At 34.3% G+C, this 24,937-nt stretch overlaps 2 protein-coding genes across 5 annotated transcripts in view; one reads left to right on the top strand and one right to left on the bottom strand.

Moving 5' to 3' along the window:
* The window catches only part of LOC150101147 (uncharacterized), a 916,082-nt gene that overhangs the window by 10,069 nt on the left and 881,076 nt on the right, over positions 1–24,937 (top strand). The window lies entirely within an intron of this gene.
* On the bottom strand, positions 3,655–4,860 carry LOC150101148 (ipis-1-like). Its single transcript, XM_090402175.1, has one exon. The coding sequence runs from the start codon at positions 4,858–4,860 to the stop codon at positions 3,655–3,657; it is 1,206 nt and encodes a 401-aa protein (XP_090258301.1).

The following is a 24,937-nucleotide window of genomic DNA, read 5'->3' on the forward strand; positions in this document are numbered from 1 at the left end:
AGGTTTATTTCGAAATCCAGTATTAAACAGAAAAAAAAATTGTTGATAGGTACATGTTTACCTTTAACTATCTCTCTCTCTCTCTCTCTCTCTCTCTCTCTCTCTCTCTCTCTCTCTGTGTGTGTGTGTGTGTGTGTGTGTGTGTGTGTGTGTGTGTGTGTGTGTGTGTGTGTGTGTGTGTGTGTGTGTGTGTGTGTGTGTGTGTGTGTGTGTGTGTGTGTGAGAGAGAGAGAGAGAGAGAGAGAGAGAGAGAGAGAGACTTAGTACCAGCTCATATGATTTGATGACGTGCTGTAAATGTCGCCATAGTGACTTTATGTTTATATGTTCGAGCGTGTGTACTTTTACCGATCAGCGGCGACCGTTTTGAAGTCACAAATGCATGCAGGAAGACGTAAACGTGATCATTTCCTGATATGAACAATATTGATGACTTTGTTTCCATGGCTGCATGGATTACCTGTGACGTGCTCACTTGGGAAGCAAATTATTGTTGAATTTTTCTATCAGAGAGGATTTTAACTATAGATGAAAGTGATTGTTTATTATTCTGCTACACTGTTTGACACATTGAAGAAATTAAGCTATAGTGCATTCACTGGTTAAACCTATCACAATATTAATAATTGCTTATCTTTTACGATGTTTTTCTACTTCGACTCCGATAAGAACTTGCTAGAACACAAAACATCCATTCTTCCTAAAGATACTTCTCAACTTTGTATACTCGGATCACTAGAACATTACAATCAATCACAGGTCTTTCCATTGTAATACATTTGCTTAATTTAAATGTGATCGTTTGTCTGGAAGGGGCGTTTGCTGTAAAACATTTATTTTAAAATCGCTTCTGGATTGTGGCTTCATTTAAAATTATGTAGAGTATTTAGTAAATGTTGACTGACGGATTTATTTTCAAATCTTTGCTTTATTCTGCAATAAAATATTGTATGACTGACATTAATATTTTGTTCCGTTATAATTTACGAACAACATGATTCTACAAATTTTTGTCTGTTTATGGCCTACAATCTAAGATAGTATTTTGAATTTATGATAAACCATTACTTATCTAAACAAAGTGAAGATGATAATTTTAGTATAAAGAAACCATAAAAAATGAACCAGAAGAAAATGAAAGGCTTTTAGTTACTGTAGTGTGCTTTACCTGAAAAACTACTTTATAGCAGTTAAATAGGGGATATCTTAACTACTTTATGTTACAAGTAAAATGAGTTGATCCTTATCTTAGGCGTGTATACAGGTTATCATTAATGTCTGATGGATCACTACACAGCTATTTAGATTCCAGTGCCAGCCTCACATAATGATTATGATAATTTATTTTAATAATCCCATAGACAAGTGTATTAATGTTTGCTATTTGCCTTTAATAGTTTTATTGTTTGTTTGTACGAAAGTAATCCCTCACATGCTTTGTTTATTTATTTATTTTCGATTTGGGCCCGGTAGAAATGAAATCTTTACATATTACTGGGTGAAACAGTAATAGTCTCTAGTTCCTGCACAGTGAGTGGCGCTGCGATTGCTTACCTGACTCAGCACGCAAGTATTCAGAATGGCTGCTGTTATAGGAATACCATCCCTCAGAACATTTGGGAATACCACTTTTTTTTTTTTTTTTTTTAAAGTGAAAAGTGTTGACTATCTTCCTCCTCTCCTATAAAAGTTTAGAAAATTTCACTTGGTAAATGAAGTGTATTATATACCTTATAGAAAATAGGTTTTCAAGTTTTTTGTACTTCCATCCAATAATTTGTTCTCCAGTTACCTAAAATAGTAGAACCAATTTATCATCCTTCAGTATTAGTTCTGCTTATGCTGCAGTGTTGATGTAGAATTTACTTTGGAAAAAGCCATCTTTCTCTCTCTCTTTCCTTATCTACTGCATTTCATAGACATAGCGCTACCAAGCCTTGTGTTGTAAGTTCTCGATCTTCCATATTTCCAGCTATACAACGAATAACCCCTTTGATTATAACTTCGTAGCGAGTCACAAGGATGACTTGACATTTGGAAAGACTTGGATTCGAATCCTTTTCTTGAAAAGACTACATAAAGGTTTCATATGAACTACCTTCATATGAACAAATCTCTGTTCATATGAAGGTAGTTCATCTCTCTCTCTCTCTCTCTCTCTCTCTCTCTCTCTCTCTCTCATACGATGATAGAAGGATTTTCCCTATCGGAAAGAAACGAAGGTTTTTCATCAGAACAGTCAAACCGGACAGGAAAATAGCATATATGGCTTCCATTAGCCTTAGTTGTTTCGTCCCTAATTCCTGCCAAAACCAAAGCCTTACTATTGACATCATGGATCATGGTATAAATATGAAGTATTTTGATAATTATAGCTTAGTAACATAATATAAGGCCATTCTCCATAAATTTAAACTCCGCAAAACTTAAGTTTTAGCTCCAGTTTGTTATTTGGCCAGTTCATTATAACATCTAACATTCCTAGGAAAGGTGAAGCAGAATGAAATAAAAATTAAACTGAAGAAATTTCTTCAACCAGTGCTCCTTATTATTCAATAGTATTATTTCAATTATTCGATTTCCCAAGCCATCCTTTCAAATATATTTGTAAATTGTATACAGTGGACAGAAAATATTTTAGAGACATTCTAAAAAGTGAAAAAATATGTTCTTTGTATAATTAGAGAAGCCAGATTCGTGCAACAACCAGAAAGGTTGGTTTCTGGTGGTTTCAATTTATTTCAGCAAACATGTGTATAGCGCGGACAATATCCACATTTTAAATTACAGCTTGAAATTTGAATGAAAGGCATTTTTTAATCTAAAAGGCATACTTACAAAAATAATAAACATTTATTGTAACTTATATGTTCATTATTTTCCATAAGTCATTAAGGAAATCATTCAACAAATTTTATCATAGTAATTTTCTCATTATTTCTCATTATACCATGTATCGAAGCCATAACCATCCTGGACTGCGGTGATAGATGGTTTTCTAATTCCACTGCTTGCATATACTTTTGTTTAAGAAGAGCGAAGAGCTCTATCTTTTAATGTTCAAATCCGAAAATCGCAAAATAAATGTTTTGAAGGAATATAAATCTAAGAACAATTGAACAGAAAGTCATATACTATAACTTTCAATCGGTGTATGTGTTTTGTCAGCACACATCCATGAATATTGGGGATGTCTAGTTCGTATAACGGACTACTGCATGTTTATTACCGTTTCAAATATGGGTGACGTTTTTTCTGATTAATACTACTAAAACGTTAACATAATTTTTAATTCTTTCAATAAGTAAAAAAGTATAAAGCTCACTTTAACTCATAGCGATTTTTTACAAAGAAAATGTTTTAGTGGTTATTTTTTTAATTAATTCCAAATGCTGAATGATATTCAGTATATAATATTTTAAGTGACATTGAAAGAAGAAATTTCTTAATACTTACCAACGTAATTTAGCGACTTACCAGTAACTATCATGAAATCCGTGGAATTGTTTTTATTATTATTATTATTATTTATATATATATATATATATATATCGAAACAGTGATCCACCTGGGAGAAAAACAAAAACTTTGAACGAAACATTTTTTCAGACTGCACTCATCCAGTTTTAAATAATTCTGAAATCATTTCGTTCACTATGGTTTTAAAAGTCTACCCGCAAAAAGAACTATCCCCGAATGTTTATCTATAATAAAGAAAACAAAAGGTCGATCCGCCTCGAAAAATTTTCCACCAAACGTGCCCACTCTCTCAACGGAAAAAGCTGTAGACGCTGAGGCTGAACTTCCTCTTTCGTCTACTTCTACAATCGCTTGATGAATTACATCGTTGACGCTCAAGCGTTCATAAGCAGATATTCCTGTAAGATCAGCTCGAGAAGGAGAAAAGAGCTCTTTGATTCCTAGGTGCCACAGGGTATTTGTAATTGGAGGGGAAGAATTAATTGTAAACTTTGGAAATCTCACGTTCACCATGCTCTTTTTCATCGTGGACAGTAGACCTCTGAAGACACTGGCATTTAAAGAACGTTCAAAGATTTCCCGTGTTTCTAAGTTGTCTGGCAGTATAACAAACATACTAACACGTTCGTCCTTGTATGGTAGCTCAATAATGCTTGATTCAAGCTCAACATTATATCCATAATTCAAAGTCATCTTCTCGACCATCATTGGTACCGTAACTTCGTAAAGAGGAGATACATGAAAGTGTGCTTTCGGATCTGTGAAGGTGGGGTTAAACTGCCACATCCATTCTCCGGAGAAGTGAAGAGCATTCACTATGATAAGTTTAGTCATCGTTCCAGGGACGGTTGGCAAAAAATCCTTCAGGTGTTCTTGTGTGATGAGTTCCACCCATTTGTTAATTACCCGAATGGAAGACTCAGTGTCGCTGAAGTTTACTCTTTTTATAGTGCCAGAATAAAATGTATCGATACCTTTTTCGTATTCATGATCTACTTCAATATCTTCGTGAACAAAGAGGGCATTAGCAGTTTGCAGGGATTCCTTTATCTGGTTATCGTTCAAAAGGCCTTTTACAAGTTCTCCAAACGCTTCGTGTACACGAGGCATTTCAAGATGACATAGATGAAGGGTTTGGCATATTTCTTCAGCTGTTCGATTGTGTGCTCCTAAGTGGATGAATAGCAGTGCTGAGTAAATACTAAATGGTGCGAATACGAGGTTAACCTTTGGATTGCTTACGCATAATTCTCGAAAAATGTCCATTGAAAACTCTAGGTTACTCTCCACCAAATCTTCATAAAGTGACTCAGATGTCTGACCTTGAGGATATACTGCACATACTATTACTACTGACAGTATTGGAGCGGAGAGACCCATGTTTTACACCTCCTGCAAAGAAATAAAATACAAATTAAATCACATGCTCTGCATTTTGGTGCAGAAATTAATAATGCATTAATTGTTAACATTAATACGAGTAACTTAATGTAGGATATGACGCAAAAGCCTTTGCATCCACAATCAAGCTTTGTTCAATAATTTGAACACTAAATATAAAATAAGTATTTCAATTTTGAATTTTGAGGTCACATTTGATTATCCCTGAATTCTTAGGTGACATTTTTTTTTAAAAAATATTTTTGATCGAGGTAACCTCCACACTACCATATTTTGAAATCATTAGATAAATCAATAGTTGAATTCCGTTTCTGTTCAAATTAAACAGAACAGAAGTTGATAATTTTAAAAACTGAGAGTTTCTCTTTCTAACACATTAACATTTCTACGATATGCAATACTGCTTTAGATGCGTCTTTCTCACATTTACATTTTTTCTAGAATTCCCCCCCCCACACACACATACAAAGGATGTTTAAAACTGATTTATTGATTAAAATGCTTACATTAATGCATTAATCCAGTTAGTATTGTGAATGAAAACTTACTATCTGTCCACTCACATCATCATCTGCTGATTTAGGTTTCGAATATTTAATTAAGGAACTGAAAGTTCCCAAATTAAATATTCGAAACTTAAACGGATATTAGTAACGTTGTTTTGGTTAGATTAAAAAAAATATTAACAGCTACTAGATCAAGTTAACCTTATCTTTATTACAAAATGAAAATCAGTGTTTATTGATCTGTTCCAAAAAAAGTATTTGCTAAAAGCACCACCGATTAGTCTTCAGAATGGTAAATGGTAAAAGCAACGGCTTTCAAAATATTGATTGCTGGTGGCGCCACAGTATAACAAAAGAGAGAAGCACACCATTGTGCGATAACGTTATGGTGTACATGATCAGTTTTTGTCATTCATTTCCGTTTATATATAGCATCACGATGTACTGGTCTTTGTTTTCCAATAATTTTATGCATTGTTATCGTGACGACTTCAGTGTCTCTACGTTTACATCACCCAGCACTTCAAAAATTTACTTTAAAAAATTCCTCAAAAAAAAAACTGTTTTGGAAATTATCAGGAATGCCGCTTTGTTTTCCATTCTTCTCTCCTCATTTTCCGTATTAAATCTTCTTAGCTCTTCTCAGCAAGTTATACATTTTTATCATATAATTTTTGTTTTCTTTTATTTTCTCTCTATCTGCGAAGCTCTTCAGCTGATATCACTATTCATTTCTAATAGCTTACTTTTCAGAGTTCTGATGTACTTTATTAATATCTTTGGACACTTTTCAGAATATCCTCACAAGTTTAAATCCTTATGCGGCAGAAGAATAAACCATCCTTTTCGTTACTGCAGTTTTTTTTTGTGCTATCTTCTTTGCTTTTGCAGGGTAATCCGTAATTTAAGTTCTTTACCAGTGTTATCATAGAGTTGCATTTTCTGTTATCACATGCAAACAATGGAATGCATTAGACCATAGGTTCCCAAAGTGGGCGGTACCGCCCCCAGTGGGCACTGAAGCCTTCTGGGGGGGGGGGGGCTATAGTGGGATCAGAAGCATTTGGGGACGTTCAGGCCTAGGGGTCGGTGGCTCTTTATAGAATCAATGAATAATATATATTTAAAAATTAATTATTTTCGTGATTTTGCGATTAGATAATCATTTAAAATTTAAATATTGCATTTTAATTCATCTTATGCCCGTCTTACAATTATCAATTTTTTTATCAATTTTCTATTTCAATTATTTAATCATTTGAAAATTTACCATGTCAGATAGAAATAGATGTCAATTTTCTATGTCAATGAGAAAATAGAGCATGTATATATGTGTGTATAATAGGTTATGTTTGCAGTAGCAAATATATTCGTTATATTTCATCTCAAAATATATATAAAATATATAAAACCACTTTTCTAATTGATTTGTACAAAAATAAACCCAATTTTATATAATTTAATATTACGAATAAAAATAATAATGGCAAGAAAGAAATGAAATCGTAAATTTTAGTTAGCCTAGTTAGTACTAACTTATATTACTAACTTGAGGGAAAAAACAAAGCAAATATTATTCGAAACTTATTATACTGTTTTCTGTGGTTATGTTTTGTAGGTTTGTTGTTTATATCTTGTGTAATTATTTTATTTATTAATTATTATTTATAATTATTCGGACAATGTCTTGGTCGGACGAACAAAATGCGCTTGCGTGCAAAATAAAAAATTGAACGTGTCATACAGGATATTTTAACTTCTATTTTTTATATACTTAAAAAAAAATATTCATTTTTTGCTATTGTAAAAATGGGGGGCGTTACAAAATTGATGTCTTGCAAAGTGGGCGGTGGCCCGAAAAAGTTTGGCAACCTATGCATTAGACCATCCACGTTATCATTATCTTATGCTGTACATGTATGTATATAAGATAAACTGTAACGTATCATATTTGTGCAACGTCCTTCATGTACAACTTGTTGATATCCATCATTCAGCCAATCTCCATTCCTATCCATGTTATATTAGCATGAAATCCGACGCATCGCTTATTCAGCGTCAACATCACGAATCTTTAAGAGTAAAATGCCATGATGGTTTCATATACAGCTCTAAAGTAAATAAAAAAAGCCATTTAGTAAAAGGGCTTTTTTAGTAATATATTACCGTTGTCGTTTTTATTTCTTTAGTTATTTAACGTGTTTTTGTATTATAATGCTATTAGATGCAATGTAATTATGCTAACTTAGGTCTTGCATTGGAGTATTATCCTAGTAGCGATACAGATATTTGTCTTGCACACAGACATATTTAAAAGAACACGGTTTCGAGATATTCGCTGAGCTGTGAAGTCAATTCTGATGATTTAAATATCAGAAAATTCCTCTCTACGTGGAACATATTTCGTGAAGTAGCAAGCAACAGCTATCAAATAAAGATGCACACTATCATTGACAGTGATTTGTGGTAATGGAGGATTGGTGAGGGATTAGATCACACCATGAGATGGACATAAGTATAAGCCTTCTCTTCACCATAAATGAGAAACAATTCACGTTAGTTATGCTAGTTAAACTAATATACGTATGATAATCTCACTCACGAAAGGTTATAAACTTGTACATCGCTGTTGCCTTGGGAGAATTCCCAATTGCCTAAGGATTAGGCAATTGGGAATTCTGCTTTAGAGATAAAATGTTTTTATGCTATTTCAGGTCTCTAATAAGCAAGATGATGCTCTGACCACTGGACAGAATATATATATCACTTATTCTAATAATTTATCTAATAAAAGTTTATCTAACAAACAATGAGGATAAACGAAGAACGGTTCTATTTTGGAGTGGCATATCATTCTTGAATTGACACAGGATATTTCATTCGATTTTGGTTTCTGTACTGTCCTGGATTTATTCTGTGATTCAACTGAATTGGTAAGAGTTCTTATAACCGGGTATTAAAATACAAACGTACGAGTTTGGTTATTTGTTTGGAGACTGACCAAGATCTTTACGTGCGAGTAGCATATTTCGTATGAAGTCGTTAAACATTCTTTGTGCGTTGCCTGCTGACATGGGACCGCATCTTTTGAGATGTTATCTGAACATCAAAATGCACTGCATTTTCCGACTGTCCCCGTTAATATTACTTAAGAAAGAAGTTTCAAAAATAATCCATGGCAATCATTTATAAAATTTAAGCATGACAAATTTTAACGGAGTATGGCTGTGCATATTTGATAATGTAATTGATGAATTTTGAACAACAGAAATATTGCATTTTTATGGACGAACAGCCAGAATGTTTAAAGCATAGGCTCGTATTATAATCACTGTTAGTTTGCAGTTACATATATAATTTTAACTGGCTCTATTTTTGATTGTTATAAATGAAATAATGTTTGGAGCAAAGATTAATATACTGCATCTTCTGTAATATAACCGAAACACATGTAGAATGTTTGCTTGGAATTTGCAACTATGGCTCGAAGCCTGTTAATTAGAAACCAGTAATTATCACTGGGCATTCAGCGTCAGTTTTCTGGGAGGAAAAAGACCGGCCTTTCGTCTGTCCATTATGCTAGTTGTTCCTGCACCCCCACACAAAATGAGTTTCATGACTCTACAGATAACCTCTATACTAGTTTACGTATGGAATTTTTTCCTTGACCTGTTCGTCGACGTTTTTTTTATACAGTAATCCCATACATGGTAGATTTTCAACTTATAGTACATTACTACTGCAAATGGACAGAAAATTGATGAGAAATTAATGAATTTAATTCATATCGAGCTTTATTTACTGATGTGCATACACAAAAGATTTCGCGGAGTATGCGCAGAAAAATTACTTAAAATCAAATGTAAAAATTTCATCGAAAAGGTAAAAGGGGAAAAGAGCACATGAACCGGACGTAAAATTATGATGATTCAGTGTATGCATACATATCACTGGACATAGAAAGAAACTTTGATTTTACCAGTTCTCCAGTGCAGTATTATATATATATATATATATATATATATAGTATATTACTACCATGGAAAACTAGAAAATTCAGAAGAAAGAAGAAACTTGATAACGAGTTTCTGAAAAGCAGGCTGAAAAGGGCGTGTAATGATGACATATTCAGGAATTTAATGTTGCCAAATTTCATACGTGATCGTTATCAGTTATACCGTTTACTCTTTCAGACAGTTGGTTGTTCGAACAGACGAATTCATTTCTTTATAAAGGGGTGTACTTTCTGATTAGAACTTTAATGTAGTTCTCGAAAAGCCTCAACTTATATGATAATATGTAGTTATCTCTTCAAAATAGCTGAGATTGTTCTATTGGTTTGACGGGGTGAGGTGGCGGAAGTTTTCCTAAAACTGATTATAGGGGAAATAATAATTTGTTCTTACAGATGACTGTGTTCTGTCTTCATGTCTTCATAGGAAAGTAAAAAGATATGTAACTACCATCTGCTCTCTTTGACAACTATAATCGATAGCAACTGTTCATATCACTGGAGAAAGACTAGAAATGCTCCTAAACCTACCTGCAGGAAACAAGGTGTATTAAGTATTACCAGAAATGTAACTCTTAATCATTAACGATTCTTCGATTCTCTTCTAAAATGGCTATTTGTGGTTGGTTCCTACTTACCCTCATGCACCCACTGATGTGTGTCATATTAACCTTACAAGTGCTTCTGTAAAAAGCAAAGTAGCTTTTCATAGAGAGCATTCATAAGTAATCGTTCAAACAGAATTCGCTGCATCTCACTCTTGGATATTAATCTGTTAAGATACCTTAAAATAAACATAATTATTGTTGTTTCCATATTTACAAAATGGGTATATTCGCGATAATTATAGTAGCAATTATAAGTACTAATTATAATAAATACATAATATTATGTATTTATTATAATTAGTATTCGCGACATACTAATTATTATTATTAAATATTTGCTTATTATTATGCATTGCCGGCAATACATAATAATAAGCAAAAATGGAAAGCTAAACTAAACGGAATAATTGCTGTCCGCTTACCCACTTGAAAATTTGAGACTTGTATGAGTGTCATTGCCACGATTTCTCATATAGAATCATGAACTCATTATGGAACAAATTATTCGAAAGAATGTCTTATCAAGTCATTATTCTTAAAGATATGATAACCCACCTGAAACTGTTAATCGAGCAGCATCGGGTATGTTGAAGGCTGCAAAGCCTTATTTATTCATGTGACTTCTGCACAGTTAACTGTCAGTGAAAGCGAAGTTTGCTAACAGCCGTTTAGTGACCTGCTATTGCACGTAATGTAAAGCCGTTGGCCAATTCGGAGAGTCCGGTTGGTCAGAAGTTGAAAGTTGGGTTTACCTCTTCTTTGTCTCTTTCCTTCTCTCTCAAGCAGGTTCATAAAAGTTTCATGTCTCATCGTCCTGCGGGTCAATGGCAAGCGCCAGAATTGCAAGAATAGATATGTACAAGGAGGTGAAGGAACTTTTTATTAAATCAAGGAATGTATGCAGAAGAAGCTTATGTGATATTCGGTGTTTAACTTTATTCATTTTTGTTTTCAGAGATTTTCTGTTATATTGATATGAGGATAATATTAATAACCATTTCCAAATATATGAAAAAAAAACGGCCATTCAAAAATCTACAATGAAAAACAATCAATGTCATTAAAAAGTAAACTAATCTGAATATTTTTTGTTGAAAGATTCAAAGTATATTTGTGCTTTAAATTTTTAACGCCAGTTAACGACTACCGAATAATGATAATTTTGCAGTAATTACGCAAATAAAAATTGAAGGGGAACGTGTGGGTTGATAAATCATGCTAGTCCATAATGATAGCGAACCAAAATATGAAGAAAACACCATCAAAAAGTCTATACCTGCATGTGCTGATTCTCTTGTTCCTTTCGAGACTTTCTGGAGAGCAGAAAAATGTTCGGCAATCCTTTAAACATTATGTTAGATTCGAGTAAATGTAAGTATTCACATCTACTTATGTGTAAATATTTGCCACCTATACTTCATTGTAGTGAACAAGAACAATCCTGATCACAGTGCCCACTGTTTATCATGCTTAAGTAATACTTGAATTTTTCAAGGAGCAAAACGGTGAGTTTTAACACATCGCCATTATCCTGATGTCGTGTTCTGGAGATAATTGTTTGCACTCGTCTTGACATTAAACCGACTAGATCATCGAAGGTGTCCAAAGATATTTTGGACCAACCAGACAAAATAACGAGGTCAGCCACCGAGCAGATGCTACGCTCTACATGTTCCTACAAATGTTCGATATCGTTCATATGAGGAGAAGTAGACAGTCAGAGGAGCTGACAGAATGCTCGTTATGGTTTTCTAACCATGCTTGTGCACTGCCAGCCTTGTGACGCCTGGTGTTGTCTTGCTGGAAGAGTGCAGATCCATCGGGCCATATTGTCATTAAGCAGGGCAATACCTGGTCAAACAATACCCGAGTTAGAATGAGTGGTTAGGATGTTAACATATATGTATATGTAAAGAAGTATCTTTCCCATGTAAAAAATATAAATATCATCATCATCACATCCCTGATATGTATTCTCAGAGGGTGTACAGGATAATAATTATAGTAGTACTACATGAAAAAGTTACGCCAGTGCTAACTTACGATTAATAATTTTCCTCCAAATTAATCTGTTATCCGTGATGACTCCAATATTATCAAACCTTATATTTCTGTCTTTTAAGGCGCTTTTTATTGTATCAATCCAAAGCAGAGGAAGACCATGATGTAGATCTTGATCTTCCTCTGGTTCGTTTTCCTGCTTAAAGGTCTAAGCTGTATAACTGAGATGAGACCTCCTCGTAGCCTTTTAAGGAATGCGGAGAACTGACTGGGGAATTTTGTCCTAATGTGCAATGCTCACCTTATCGTGGTGCACCCTGTTAGATATCTACCTTGATACTGAACGAACAAGGATGGGCTGGCAATTTAGTATTTAGCTAAATTGTATACCTAATGGCTTAAATCACAATGTAAAATTATGGAAAATATAATATATATATATCTATATATATTAGTAATATGTTATATATTATGTTGCTCTTACCCACGAAAAGGTTATTTGTACACTTATACATTTTGTATAGATGTACAAATTTGTACACCTATACTAGTACATTTTGTACTATGGCCGGGCTAGGATTTTTTTTGTCTATTTTTATCAATTATATATATATATATATATTGTATTTTCATTTATTTTTTACATAGTCCGGAAGTCCTGCTCTGTAGACCAAACATGGAACTTTTTCAAGCCACTTCAGGCCTCCAATAAGCGGGGCAGTGGTCTCACACCGAGCGATGCCATTCACTCCCACCTAAAGGCAATCACAAACATCCATGTCCACAGCGGGATTTGAACCCGCAGCCTGTTGGTTGGAGGGTGGATACTCTAGCCACTCTGCCAACGAGGCCGGTAATATACATATATATCAACAGATTGTACTTTTTCATTTGAAGAGACATGGTAATCCGAAGATAAGTCAGAGGATATCCCTCGAAATACCTCTTTTATGATTTTTTTCATTATTAAAACTGAGAACTTTTATTGTTAAAAGACCATAAGATTTAATGATTACAAATACAAAGAGCCAACAAGCTTCACTAGCCACTGTCTAGCATTTTCAAGCTGTATTGGTGTGAAAACAAATGCATCAAGTTACATGAAAACATACACTTTATTAACTGTTAGGCCGTTACATTTGATAATTCGTGTTTGATGGCGTGCATGCGTTCGAAGGCTTCAGTCAGAATCCGGTACATGACCACGTGTTGTGTAGTTTTTCGCATATTATAGTTCTGTTGAGCTGAGAGAATTGATGAGATATTTCCATATGTCATTAAGAATAGCACCTTAATTTCTATTTAAATTATTGCCTGTGCGTAGCACAACTGCTGCTTCTTTGAAAGTTCTGTGTCTGTAGTCATTATCGATGTAAAGCATAGAACTGTTTTTCCAATCTGTAACGTGATTTGATGTTGAGAAATGATGAGCTAAACCAGATGTGATGATTCTATTGTGATTGACACCCCCCCGCGTTCCTTCTGTCTTATTACAAAACTTCTAGAGGTCTGTCCAATGTAAGAAAGGCCACACGTGCATGGAATTTCATATACTCCAGTAAATTTAAAGAAAGGTACCTCATCTTTGGGAGATCTTAAGACTTGCCTGATCGTGGTAGTTGGTTTAAAAACCACTGTGATGTTATGAGCTTTTAACATTCTCTCCAATTTTGTGGAAACTGAATTAATATATGGAATGATAGCTGTGAACACATATTGGGACTTCATTCCACATTGTTGGGGTGTGTCTTTAAAAAGCAATTTGTTTAAAAAGTTCTCTCTGTGCATCTCCTTCTTTCGAAGAAGACCTTAAGGCTCTATTACGGAGCATATGAATGATGCTGTGTTTTTGTGATCTATGATGGTTGGGCGAATAATGTAGATATCTACCTGTATCTGTGGGTTTCTTGTAAATGGACAGTTGGACATTGTTATCTTCATTCCTCACTAGTATGTCAAGGAAGGGTAGTTCTCTGTTCTTTTCTAGTTCCATAGTGAATTTGATCTTATTATGTAGTGAGTTGATTTTATTAAGAAACACGAGAAGGTTTTCCATGGTATCCTTCCAGATGATGAACATGTCATCGACATATCTCCACCAAATCGACGGTTTAGGTGAAATGGTGGAAAAAATATCCTTTTCAAGTTTTTCCATAAATAGGTCTGCGCATGGTGTGAGAAGGGGGGGGGGGGGCTACCCATGGCTAGACCTTCCGATTGTTTGTATACTATGTTATTTACTTTGAAGAAATTTGATTTCAGGCAATGATGAAACAACTGGGTGATGTCCTGTGGAAGAGATCTTTTAGAATCTTGACCCTCTACGACCGGTACATTAGTGAATAAAGACACTACATCTAAATTAGCCATAATGTCAGTTTGTGATATTTTGATCCTTTTGATTTTTTCCACAAATTGTTGAGAGTTTTTAATGTAGGTCTCTGTTTGTCTAATTTTTGCTTTCATTAAATTTGCCAAATGCTTTGCTAGTAAGTACGTAGGTGAGGATCTTCCATCAACTATTGGACGAAGTGGTACATTTTCTTTATGAATCTTCGGTGCCCCATAAAGGCGTGGAGTAATAGGGTGTAAGGATTTAAGTTGTTTTTTTTTTAGTTCATCCGACCAACCGGTCATATTGCGGATAAGAGCGTTAGTCTCTTATAATCATTAAATATAGTAATAATCTTATAATCATTATAATCGTTAAATCTTGTAATCATTAAATCTTATAGTCTTTTAACAATAAAAGTTCTCAGTTTTAATCTTAGACCAAAAATGAACAGTTTTTTCATTATTTATATATTTATGTTGTATTTTTGAAAAACAGTACCGGAGAAAAGCAAAAAACAAAACAAAAAAAATTGGCTTACACAATTTACTATGTAAGTAAATTTTGTAGGCCAATCCATATAAACCTCTTGGTTTATATGGATCACTGTAATAAGAGATGATCCGGATACAGATGCAGAATGATTGCTTGAATGCAATAAATCAATGATAATACATTAATTGAAAAACAGCAACTTAAGCAATCAAATTGTGTCGTTCTGTTTAAGTGTATACTTTATCGGTTCTTTTGTTATAAAAATAAAAATGCTATCATTATGGTAATAGTAATCCCAAAACATGAAAGATTATTTAACCTATAGTACATTAGTATAAATGGACAGGAAGCTGAAGAAAAGAAGAAGAATCATGTTGACATGCGCTATGAAAACTTGCACATTGTATCCTTTGGGCAATGAACAAAAGGGAATGAATAGTTTCACAGTTCCTGGAATGCTAATGAGATGACTGTTGTTTATGACAAGCAAGATTGGAGATTAGAGTTATACTAAGAAGAGAATCGTCTTATCCAGAGATCTGAGTAAGATTTTCCACATTAAGATTGCAAGAAAATTCTTTTTGCAAGAAATGGGATTGAATTTTTGCAAGCATTCAAGATAACAAGATTGTTAGATCTCACTAAAGAATGGTTGTTGATTTATATCTCACGTCGATTGTTAAATGAAAAAGTGGAGTGAATGCACTCTCATCAGTAAAACTATGGACTGGATTTTCACTCAACAAAAGAAAGGAAGTAGGCGAAATTAATTGAACAGTGGTTATTCGATTACTTTAATGAATTAAAACTAAAATTTCTGTCTTTACTGATGACATGAATCTGAGTAGAATAATCCACTGCTCGGATGACCAGAAACTTTAGACGATCAGCTTAAAAAGATTGGAACAGTGGACATCGACGTAGGATTCAAATTGAACGTGGACAACTGTAAGCATGTGCTATTGGTAAGAATATAGCTTTTAAAGGAACAAACAATTGCCGACCTGGTTGGCAGAGTGAATAGCATACCTCCTCTCCAGTGAATAGCATACTCACTCTTCCATGCCCACAGTGGTTAGAATCTCACTGTGGGCATGGAAGTTTTTAAAAACTTGCTTTGTACGAGCTTGTATAGCTCTTTGAGTTCACAAGACCTGTCTTTTCAAGTTGAATGGAAGTTTTAGAAACAGTTAATGAATACAAGAATTTGGATATTGCGATTGATAGGGAACCTAATTAAGTTTAAGAATCGTATTATTAAGGCAATTACTAAAATTCAGAACATTCAGAAAAAATGAAGTCATATAATTATATTACAATTTCATGAACTTAGCTTTATTTACTCAGATGTTTAATGGATATAAAAGAATCAGAGCGTAACTTCGTAAAAATACGAAGCAGCAGCAATATGATTGCTTTATGGTAGCCTAATGCGATCGATACGATTGTTTCACGGTAGCAAAGACTATACAGTAATGAATGAATCGTTATAAATTATTTTATTCTAATTAATTAAATAAATGTAACAAATTAATTAATAACAGTTAATTTTATGTAATGGTGATTTAATATTGCATCTTTAAGTTTATTTACATTTCTCTCGACAGCGAATGATTTGTGTGCGTAAGTTTTGATAAATCTTAACTTTTTATAATAGATCTATATATATTTATAGAAGTAAATGATAAAACAGAACTAGTATATACATATATTTCATGAATTCATGGCATACTTTCTTTCTTCTTCTTCTTCTCTTTCTTCTTCTTCTTCTTTTTGATATTTCTGGCCTACGCGGTTCATCTGCCAGTTTTTCAAATTGTAAATCTCCAAAAAAAAAAAAAAATATCCAGCATATTTATTTATTAAATGGATCCGCGCAGTTCAAACCAGCGTTGTTCAAAGGTCAACTGTATATATATATATAAAACTGTGTATACACACACACACACACACACACACACACACATACTAGTCTGTTACAAGATACTCACAAACATTCATGCCTACGGAACTCGCAACTATTAAGTTAAAAAGGATATTCTAACCACGGGAACGACCATGTCAGCGAAATGAATTTTAAAAGAGTTAAGTTATTTTGTTGGCAAAAAGAATTTGAATTAAATATTATTATTTATGAAACAGAATCCTTTACTGAATTCAAAGAATTGGAAGGGGGAGGGAAGAGAAATTTCCCATAATATATATATATATATATATATATATATATATATATATATTATGTCTATTAATTGCGCATGTTCTTGCTGGCTTGTCTGTTATGCAAGGTACCCTGAACAGGAACCAGGGGATGATCCTATGTGACATTAGGAATTCACTTATAAGATTTCTCAACACATCAGAATTTAATTTCGTGACTAAACTATAGAGCGTACCTGCTGAACAATGACTGACCATGTGCCAGCATCCACGCTCCACGTGTTTTTATATTGTATAACGGTTCCTATGCATTCGGTATTTTTACAGTTATGTATTGATTCATAATCAAAGCTTTTTGTTTTTAGTATATATTTGTATGTTCATTAAAACCAAGATGAAGCCACTGGTCAAGTTGCGAAACTAGTTGGTTACCAGTTGTATCAAATTCCGACCAATAAACCCAGTTCAGTTATCCTATTAAGCTAGCACTAATTATTAGATATTAAGTGTTACCATTTATAATTTTTATTTTATTTTATTTTATTTTTTATCTGAATGTCAGTTAGCCGTCTTATACCGTGGTGGCAGGAAAAACCTTGCCACCACCTGCAAAAAGAACCCAACCCATTAAGAAGCACTGCGCTCATATCTCTGGTTGCTTCGGTCATAATATAAAACAACCAGTTGGTATGTCTTTTGCTCAACCTAATGGCTGGTTGTTTAGCGATGTTACTTTCTTCTTTCACTACGCGTTATTCCCGCTTCTATGAAGGGTCCGCGTGTTACTTAGATGCGACTTCTTGTTACTACCAATCCCAACCGACCTGTCGCCTAGTCTGCGTGTGTGTGTGGGGGGGGATATATTTTTGGCTGTAGAAGCGTATGTTCACAGGGCCGGTTTGCCTGCTTGAGGGATGAAAAAGGCCAGCTAAACTGGCGAGAAAAAACCCTACTGCCCGCGCCCAAGACCGGCTAACTTGGCTATGCCTGAGGAGGATCCTCAAGTTCCTTACGTCTTCGATGGGAATCGAACCTGGGACACTCCTTCCCCACGCATATGGTTGCGAAGCGCAAAGCCACCAGACTAACCGCGCGGAATGTAGCAATGTTACTTTACTAGGGAATTATTATAGAACAAGGTGGTTTCTTGTTGCCTTTAGTGTTTAATAGCATTATGCCTGTAGATACACGGTACTGATATACTATAGGTTGATCGACCAACCACTCGTGTATGAGCTCAACATTAAAAAAAAAAAAAAAAAAAAAAAAAATGTGTGTTAATAACAGGGCCGGTTTGCCTGTTTTGAAGGAGACGAAAAACCCGAGTTTCCGGAAGCTGTTTTAGACCGGTTAAACTCTCCTTTGATTGAAAAGCCCTGATAAAGTTTTTATGAGTGCGTGTTTCCCTCTCACATTATCAATCTTAAGGTTCTTTTCAGAGTACTGTAGTTTGGAAGGTATCAAATGTTTTTTTTTTTTTAACATATCTATTAGAACATAAAAGTGATGGGGGTAGGGCTTTACCATAACGACTGTTGTATTTATGAATGATATAATGGTTGTCTGAGCGTGATTCTAGCCATTCTATAATTAGCATCAAAATAATGCTTTATCATAACTACATAGTGGCATAGGTGTTTGGCCGTTAATATTTTATGGGATATCATTGTAGTGCATATAAAGTTGGCATGATCTCTTTGCTTCCAGAAGATTAACTCTATCATTTTATACTGCGGTGATATTTATCTATTTAGTTTATAGTCTGCTCAGAATGAGTAAGTTATAGGGTATCGTAATATGTTTTCATATAATACCCCGTGTACATTTGCTTTTATGTGTGTAGGATCTGTCTTTCAATCCATACAGCTTGCTTCGGATTTTGCTTTGTGGGTGTTTTATGCAGCTTTTCTAGTTCATGTTCATTAAGATATATTCCAAGGTATTGTCGTATTGTTTCGACATGTGTTATATTGCTGGTTTAACTGATGGATGTGCCGTGTTCACAGAAGGGTGGATGATGGATTGTTATATACTTATTGTCAGCTGGCTGGCACAGTGAGTTTCTGAATATCACTATTTTATTTTTGTCGGAGTTTAAATGAATGTTGTTTACGGCGATCTAGTTTGTGATCAGATTTATGTCACGTCGCATGTTTGCTTGGGCAGTGCTTACGTCAGTATGAATAGATCCCATAGCTGTGCCCCGTTGCCTTCTTGTCTATGTTAACGTGACCGGTTTACCTGTTTTGAGGGAGGCGAAAAACACGTGTTTCCGAAAGAAACAACCCTCCACCACCTTATGAGACCAGTTAATTCGCCTTTTGAATGAAAAGTCCTGATAAAGGTTCTTCGCGTCACAGACGGGATTTAATCCCATGTTTCACCAACCAAAGGACTCCGTCAAAACCAACTGAGCTGCGGAGGCTCAACCAGTCGGCATTCTCTATTTTTTTAGATCCCTGATTGTAAAGCAGATGTTAAGTGCTGGATTGCTTTGTATGTGTGTATATGTGTATAATGTAAATCCAACTCGTCGGATTCACATTTTCGTTGACAATAATCTGCTACCTCTTAGAGGCAAGATCTTGCTGATTATCGTCAGAGCATACAGATGTTGAAGAGAAGAGGAGCAGAGAGAGAGAGAGAGAGAGAGAGTAGCTCCCTGTGTAACGCCACAGGCTGTTGGTAACTCTGCATTGCAGGATGATGCGATACGTGTTATTTTTTTATTTATGAGGTAATTTCTAAACCATGTGTAGAGAGATCCACTTATTCCAACATGTTTTAGCTTTTCCAAGAGAGTTGCTTGTTTCAGTGTATCAAATGCTTTAGACAGGTCAATAAGCATGACGATTTTGTTTTTATCTAAGGCGGTTAATTAGGTCAGTAAATCCTCCAAGAGAGAGTTGTTACTCCTAGATTCCTTTGGAAACCTCATTGTGTTTTTCGAATTATATGAACATTTCCTTATATGTAGCAAGTTTAAGACGATCCGCTCCATTATTTGGTTGAGAACTGGTAATATTGCTATGGATCTGTGGTTGCTTATTGAATTTCGTTTCTCGTTTTGTATCTAAGTATGATTAAGGTGTTCTTTAGCCATTTGGGAGTTTCAAATACTGTATTTTATTTACTGTTTTTAATATTATTTGACCTAGGGCTGCGTGTTTTATATTTTTGAGTGTGATGCTATTGATTTTTGGACCATTGTTGGTTGATTTGATTAACTGCAGAGAACTCGTAGTTCTGGTTTCTTTCTGTTTGGCGGCCATAGTGACAGATTTGTTTTTGGACCAAGTGAAGAATCGTGCTTTGTGAATGATGGTATCGTTTCCTGTAATCCTAGAATGGAGTATAGTCTTTTTTTTTTTTTTCTTACTGGTTAATGTTATTTGCTTGCTGCTGGACGGGTTTTCATGATGTTGTTTCAAGGTTTCAAAGGCAGAGTATGATCCGGCATCTCGTTAATCAATGCCAGATATGTTTAACATCGTTTTGTGCAGATAATGTTTCTTATAGTAGTTTTTTTTTTGTTTCGATTCTTAGTGGCAAGCTGACTGCATTATTTTGCTATTAAACCCAATGAATCAGGAATCTCCACTGTGTCAAGAGAACGTTACTGCGTCCGAGGAAGCCGACGCGACTGTTCCTAGATCACAGGGAGCAGTCGAGAAGGATGTTATGTGGTCAGCCAATAGAGTTTCTCATCTCTTAACTTTAAAGATAAGGACACTGCTAAAACCTAGGAAAACGAATCTGATGGAAAAAGAACTTGCTAGTATTAAATGGGATATTGTGAGCTTGGCTGAAACCCACTGGACAGGAGAAGGAGTTAAACCTAAATTCAGGTTTAACTATATATATTAAATATATATTATCCACTCTGCCTGAGTAAAAACTATTTTACTCAGGCAGAGAGGATAATATACATAGAGAAGGAGTCGCCATTTTAGTGAATAACATTTTACAAAATGCAGTCATGGCCATAGAACCACATGGCCCAAGAATAATCGCTATTAGATTAAAAGGTAAAGAGAAAAATGTTCACTTTACAATACAGTAATTCAAATCTACGCTCCTGACCAGCCACATGAAGATGAAGAAATTGACACCTTTTATGACGAGTTGCAAGATTTAATAGACAAGACTAATGAGAAAGATATATTAATCGTGTTGGGAGATTTTAATGCCAAAATTGGGAAGTTCACCCCAGGCATGGAGGATGTGATTGGGCAGGTTTGGAGTTGATAACAGAAATGAAAGAGGAGAGAGATTATTAGAATTTTGTAAAGCAAATAATCTATTTATCTGTAATACACTTTTTTTCCCATGGACCTTCCCACAAATACACATGGACCTCACCAGATGGTGCAATAAAGAACTGTATTGATTACATTTTAATCAAACGCAATTGGAAATCATCAGTGCAAAATGTTAGAACTTTAAAAACTCCAGATTTCGACACTAACCATGAACTGCTTGCGGTAGAAGTTAAACTAAAATTCAAATACTGTAAATCACGAGCTCTTATCAACAAAATGGACCTGTCAAAACTGAAAGAGAAATTTATGCAAGACAACTATCAAACACTAATAGGAAATGAGCTTAGACGATTAACCTATGATAATATAGAAAATACATGGAATCAAGGTAAAAAAATTGTTACAAGTATTGCAAGAAACATACTTGGTACAACATCAAGGTCAAATCATGAATGGATAGCCCCTGATATTTTAAATACTTTAGAAGAAAAAAGAGCAGCAAAGTATATATTAAATATAAAAAATACAGAAGAAAATTAACAACATTATAAGAATTTTAAAAACAAAATTAATAAAATGTGCATATCTGCTAAAAATAATTGGTTGGAGGAAAAAGCAAAATTGTGCGAAGAAGCTAATAAAAGAAATGACAATAAAATTGTATATAAAATTATAAAAGAATTAACTAAGATCTATAAAGATAAACCACTAACAATGAAAGATAAACACAATCTAGATACTGGATCAATACAAAATATTAAAACAATTTGGAAGGACTATTATCAAACATTATTTCAAAAAGAATATGAGGAGGAAAGTATAACAGAAGACATGATCTATGAAAAGGCACCACCCATAACTGCAGCAGAAATTATAAATGCAATAAACCAAATTAAACTTTCGAAAGCTACGGGCAAAGATGAAATATCTATGGAAATATGGTGGCAAGGAGGACATTAACTTCTTAATGAAATTATTTAATCAAATTCTTTATACTGGAGTAATTCCAACTGACATAACTGAAACAGGAGTTATTATACCAGTTCACAAAAAAGGAGACAAAAGAATATGTGAAAATTAAAGACCCATAACAAAGGAAAACCAAGCAGGATTCAGGCCACATAAATCCACTATAGACCACATCTTCATCATTAATAATATAGCAGAAAAATATTGGGAATACAACCTGCCCACATACTTTTGTTTTATAGATTTTAAGCAAGCCTTTGATTCAGTTAATAGAAACGAATCGATCACTATCTTAAAAAACGTAAAAATGGATTCAGATATTTCAAAATTTATTACAAATTATTACGGAGACACCAAAGCTTTTGTTAAAACGAACAACATTAAAACAGAGGATTTCAGTGTTTAGAAAGGTGTGATGGAGGATTGCCCTCTCTCACCTCAACTCTTTATCATCTTCCTAGAAGAAGTCTGTAAAATCATAGCTGATGAACCAGGTGTAAAAATCAATGGTACCAACACTAATCACATTAAATACGCCGATGATATCATTATCCTGGAAGATTCTAAATCCCAGTTAGAAAAAACTATTAATATTCTAAATGACTCCTGTAAAACTTATGGTATGAAAATAAATCTTCATAAAACAAAAATAATAAAGATAGGTAGAGAAGAAGAAAATATTTCCATAAATCTCGAAAATCACCCGTTGGAAAACAAGTCAATAAATATGTTTATCTTGGTAGTCTCATTTCTAGTAACCTCAGCAATATGGAAACAGTAAAACACAGGCTAAACCTAAGATGGATCAGCATGAATAAACTAAATAAAATATGGAAAAATAAAAATTATATAAAACAATTATCATCCCCTCGGCTACTTATGCTTAAGAAGCCTAGAGATTAACTCAACAACCAATCAAGAAACTTCAAGCATTTGAAATAAAATGCCTCAGAAAAATTAATAACACCCACTGGATGCAACACAAGACTAATGATCAAGTCAGAATAGATTTAAACTTCCCAGATGACATAATAGATAAAATCATTAAGCATTAACTGAGATGGTTTGGTTACATCCAGAGACTGACCCCTCTCATAGACTTCCATATCCTAGAAGAGGCAGACCAAGAAGTACTTGGATAAAGTTGCTGAAAGAACATTCCCATCTGCCCAGCTATAGAATCATGACCGAGATGGCTAAAGATTGCGATAAGTGGAGAACCTTTCTTCTTAGTGGACTCAACCTGTTATCAAGCGGATGAGATGATGATGATGATGATGATGATGAGTGCATTACAATGTTGTTTCTTGTTCTTTTGTGTTCAACCCACTAACGTTGCATTTAATTGGGTGTCGTTTTAGTTGTTTCCTTACTTGGAATGACTGCCAGAGCTTCGAGTAGGGGAAATTAAATTTTTAATAATCTGCTTCAGCGTTTATTCTGCAGTAATAAATAGATTATTTATAAATATATGAAATGCTTCTTCCTTTAACAGTGACAACATGGGATGTACAAATCTGAAATACTACTTTTCATAATGTTTCTTGTGATTCTTCTCTCCAGGCTAACCCATAGTGTATTTGGTTTCACGCTAAATTCTTTTGGAGAAAGCTATACAGGATGTTCCATAAGTTTTGAAATCTTGAGACTTCATTCGTCATCTCTCTTCAGATTTGTCCAATAACTAACGATCCTTACACGGTGACGTCAGGAGGCGCTTGGACGACTTACGATCGAAGCTCACATACCAAACCGACAAAGAGAGCAGGTGTTCATAAACCCCTATTCTAATAGTGAAGCATGCGGACATACCTTCTGTCTGATGATTTTGAATAGTGCACAAAATAAAACTGCCTCTGCATGAAACGTGACGACGGCATTTATTGAGGTAAATGCTTTATTTTTTATTCATTCTCCGAAAACATAACAGAAATTATAGCAATAATGATTTTATTTGTAAATCTGTAACTTCCTCATATTTTAGAGAAGTAAAACAGTTTGAAAAGTTAAGTAAGTTCGGAAAATCTGGAGAGAGAGACTAAAGTGAAGAGAGTAAATTTAGATATTTAATGTATTAATATAATATGAATCAACTGTTTCTTATAACTTTATATTATATATGTATGGACTTGAAACGAAAAGGAACAACCAATAGGCGAAAAAATTTAGTCTGCTACGGAATAATTTTCTTTTGCGTTTTAAGCAAGTTATATAACTGATCGTGTTTTCCATCGTGATATGAGTTAGTGATAGTAAGAAAAAAAAAGTATATATTCTGTATAATATGGTAACAACACTTATATTTAATAATGGATGGCTTACAGAAGTTCAAAATTTCAAGAAATTGAAAGAGGCAATAGTGGATTTCTTAATAGTCGCAAGAAGCGTGCACACCACACATTTTAAGGGACACCTGCACCTAACGCATAGAATAGCAATAATAATATTGCGTTTATTACTTTTTTTTTTTTCCTTGATACTAGTGGAAAAGAAGAAAAACTTATCATACAAACATACTAACATCAAAAGATTTTTTCATGGAATAATAAAATATTTATATAGAAATGACCTCCTTTGTTCTCAGGATCATGCGTTTTTGTAGAACTTAGGACTCCGTTCTGTTGCGCATAACATCCCCTCAGGACTCCTACACTAAACTAACCACGATTCTGCAGTAACCTTAAAACAACTTTAAACCGCGCAGACACGTGCAG

Source organism: Typopeltis vanoorti, chromosome 12, assembly GCF_054136105.1.
Source record: "Typopeltis vanoorti isolate ZY-2024b chromosome 12, IOZ_Tvanoo_1.0, whole genome shotgun sequence".
Taxonomy (NCBI): domain Eukaryota; kingdom Metazoa; phylum Arthropoda; class Arachnida; order Uropygi; family Thelyphonidae; genus Typopeltis; species Typopeltis vanoorti.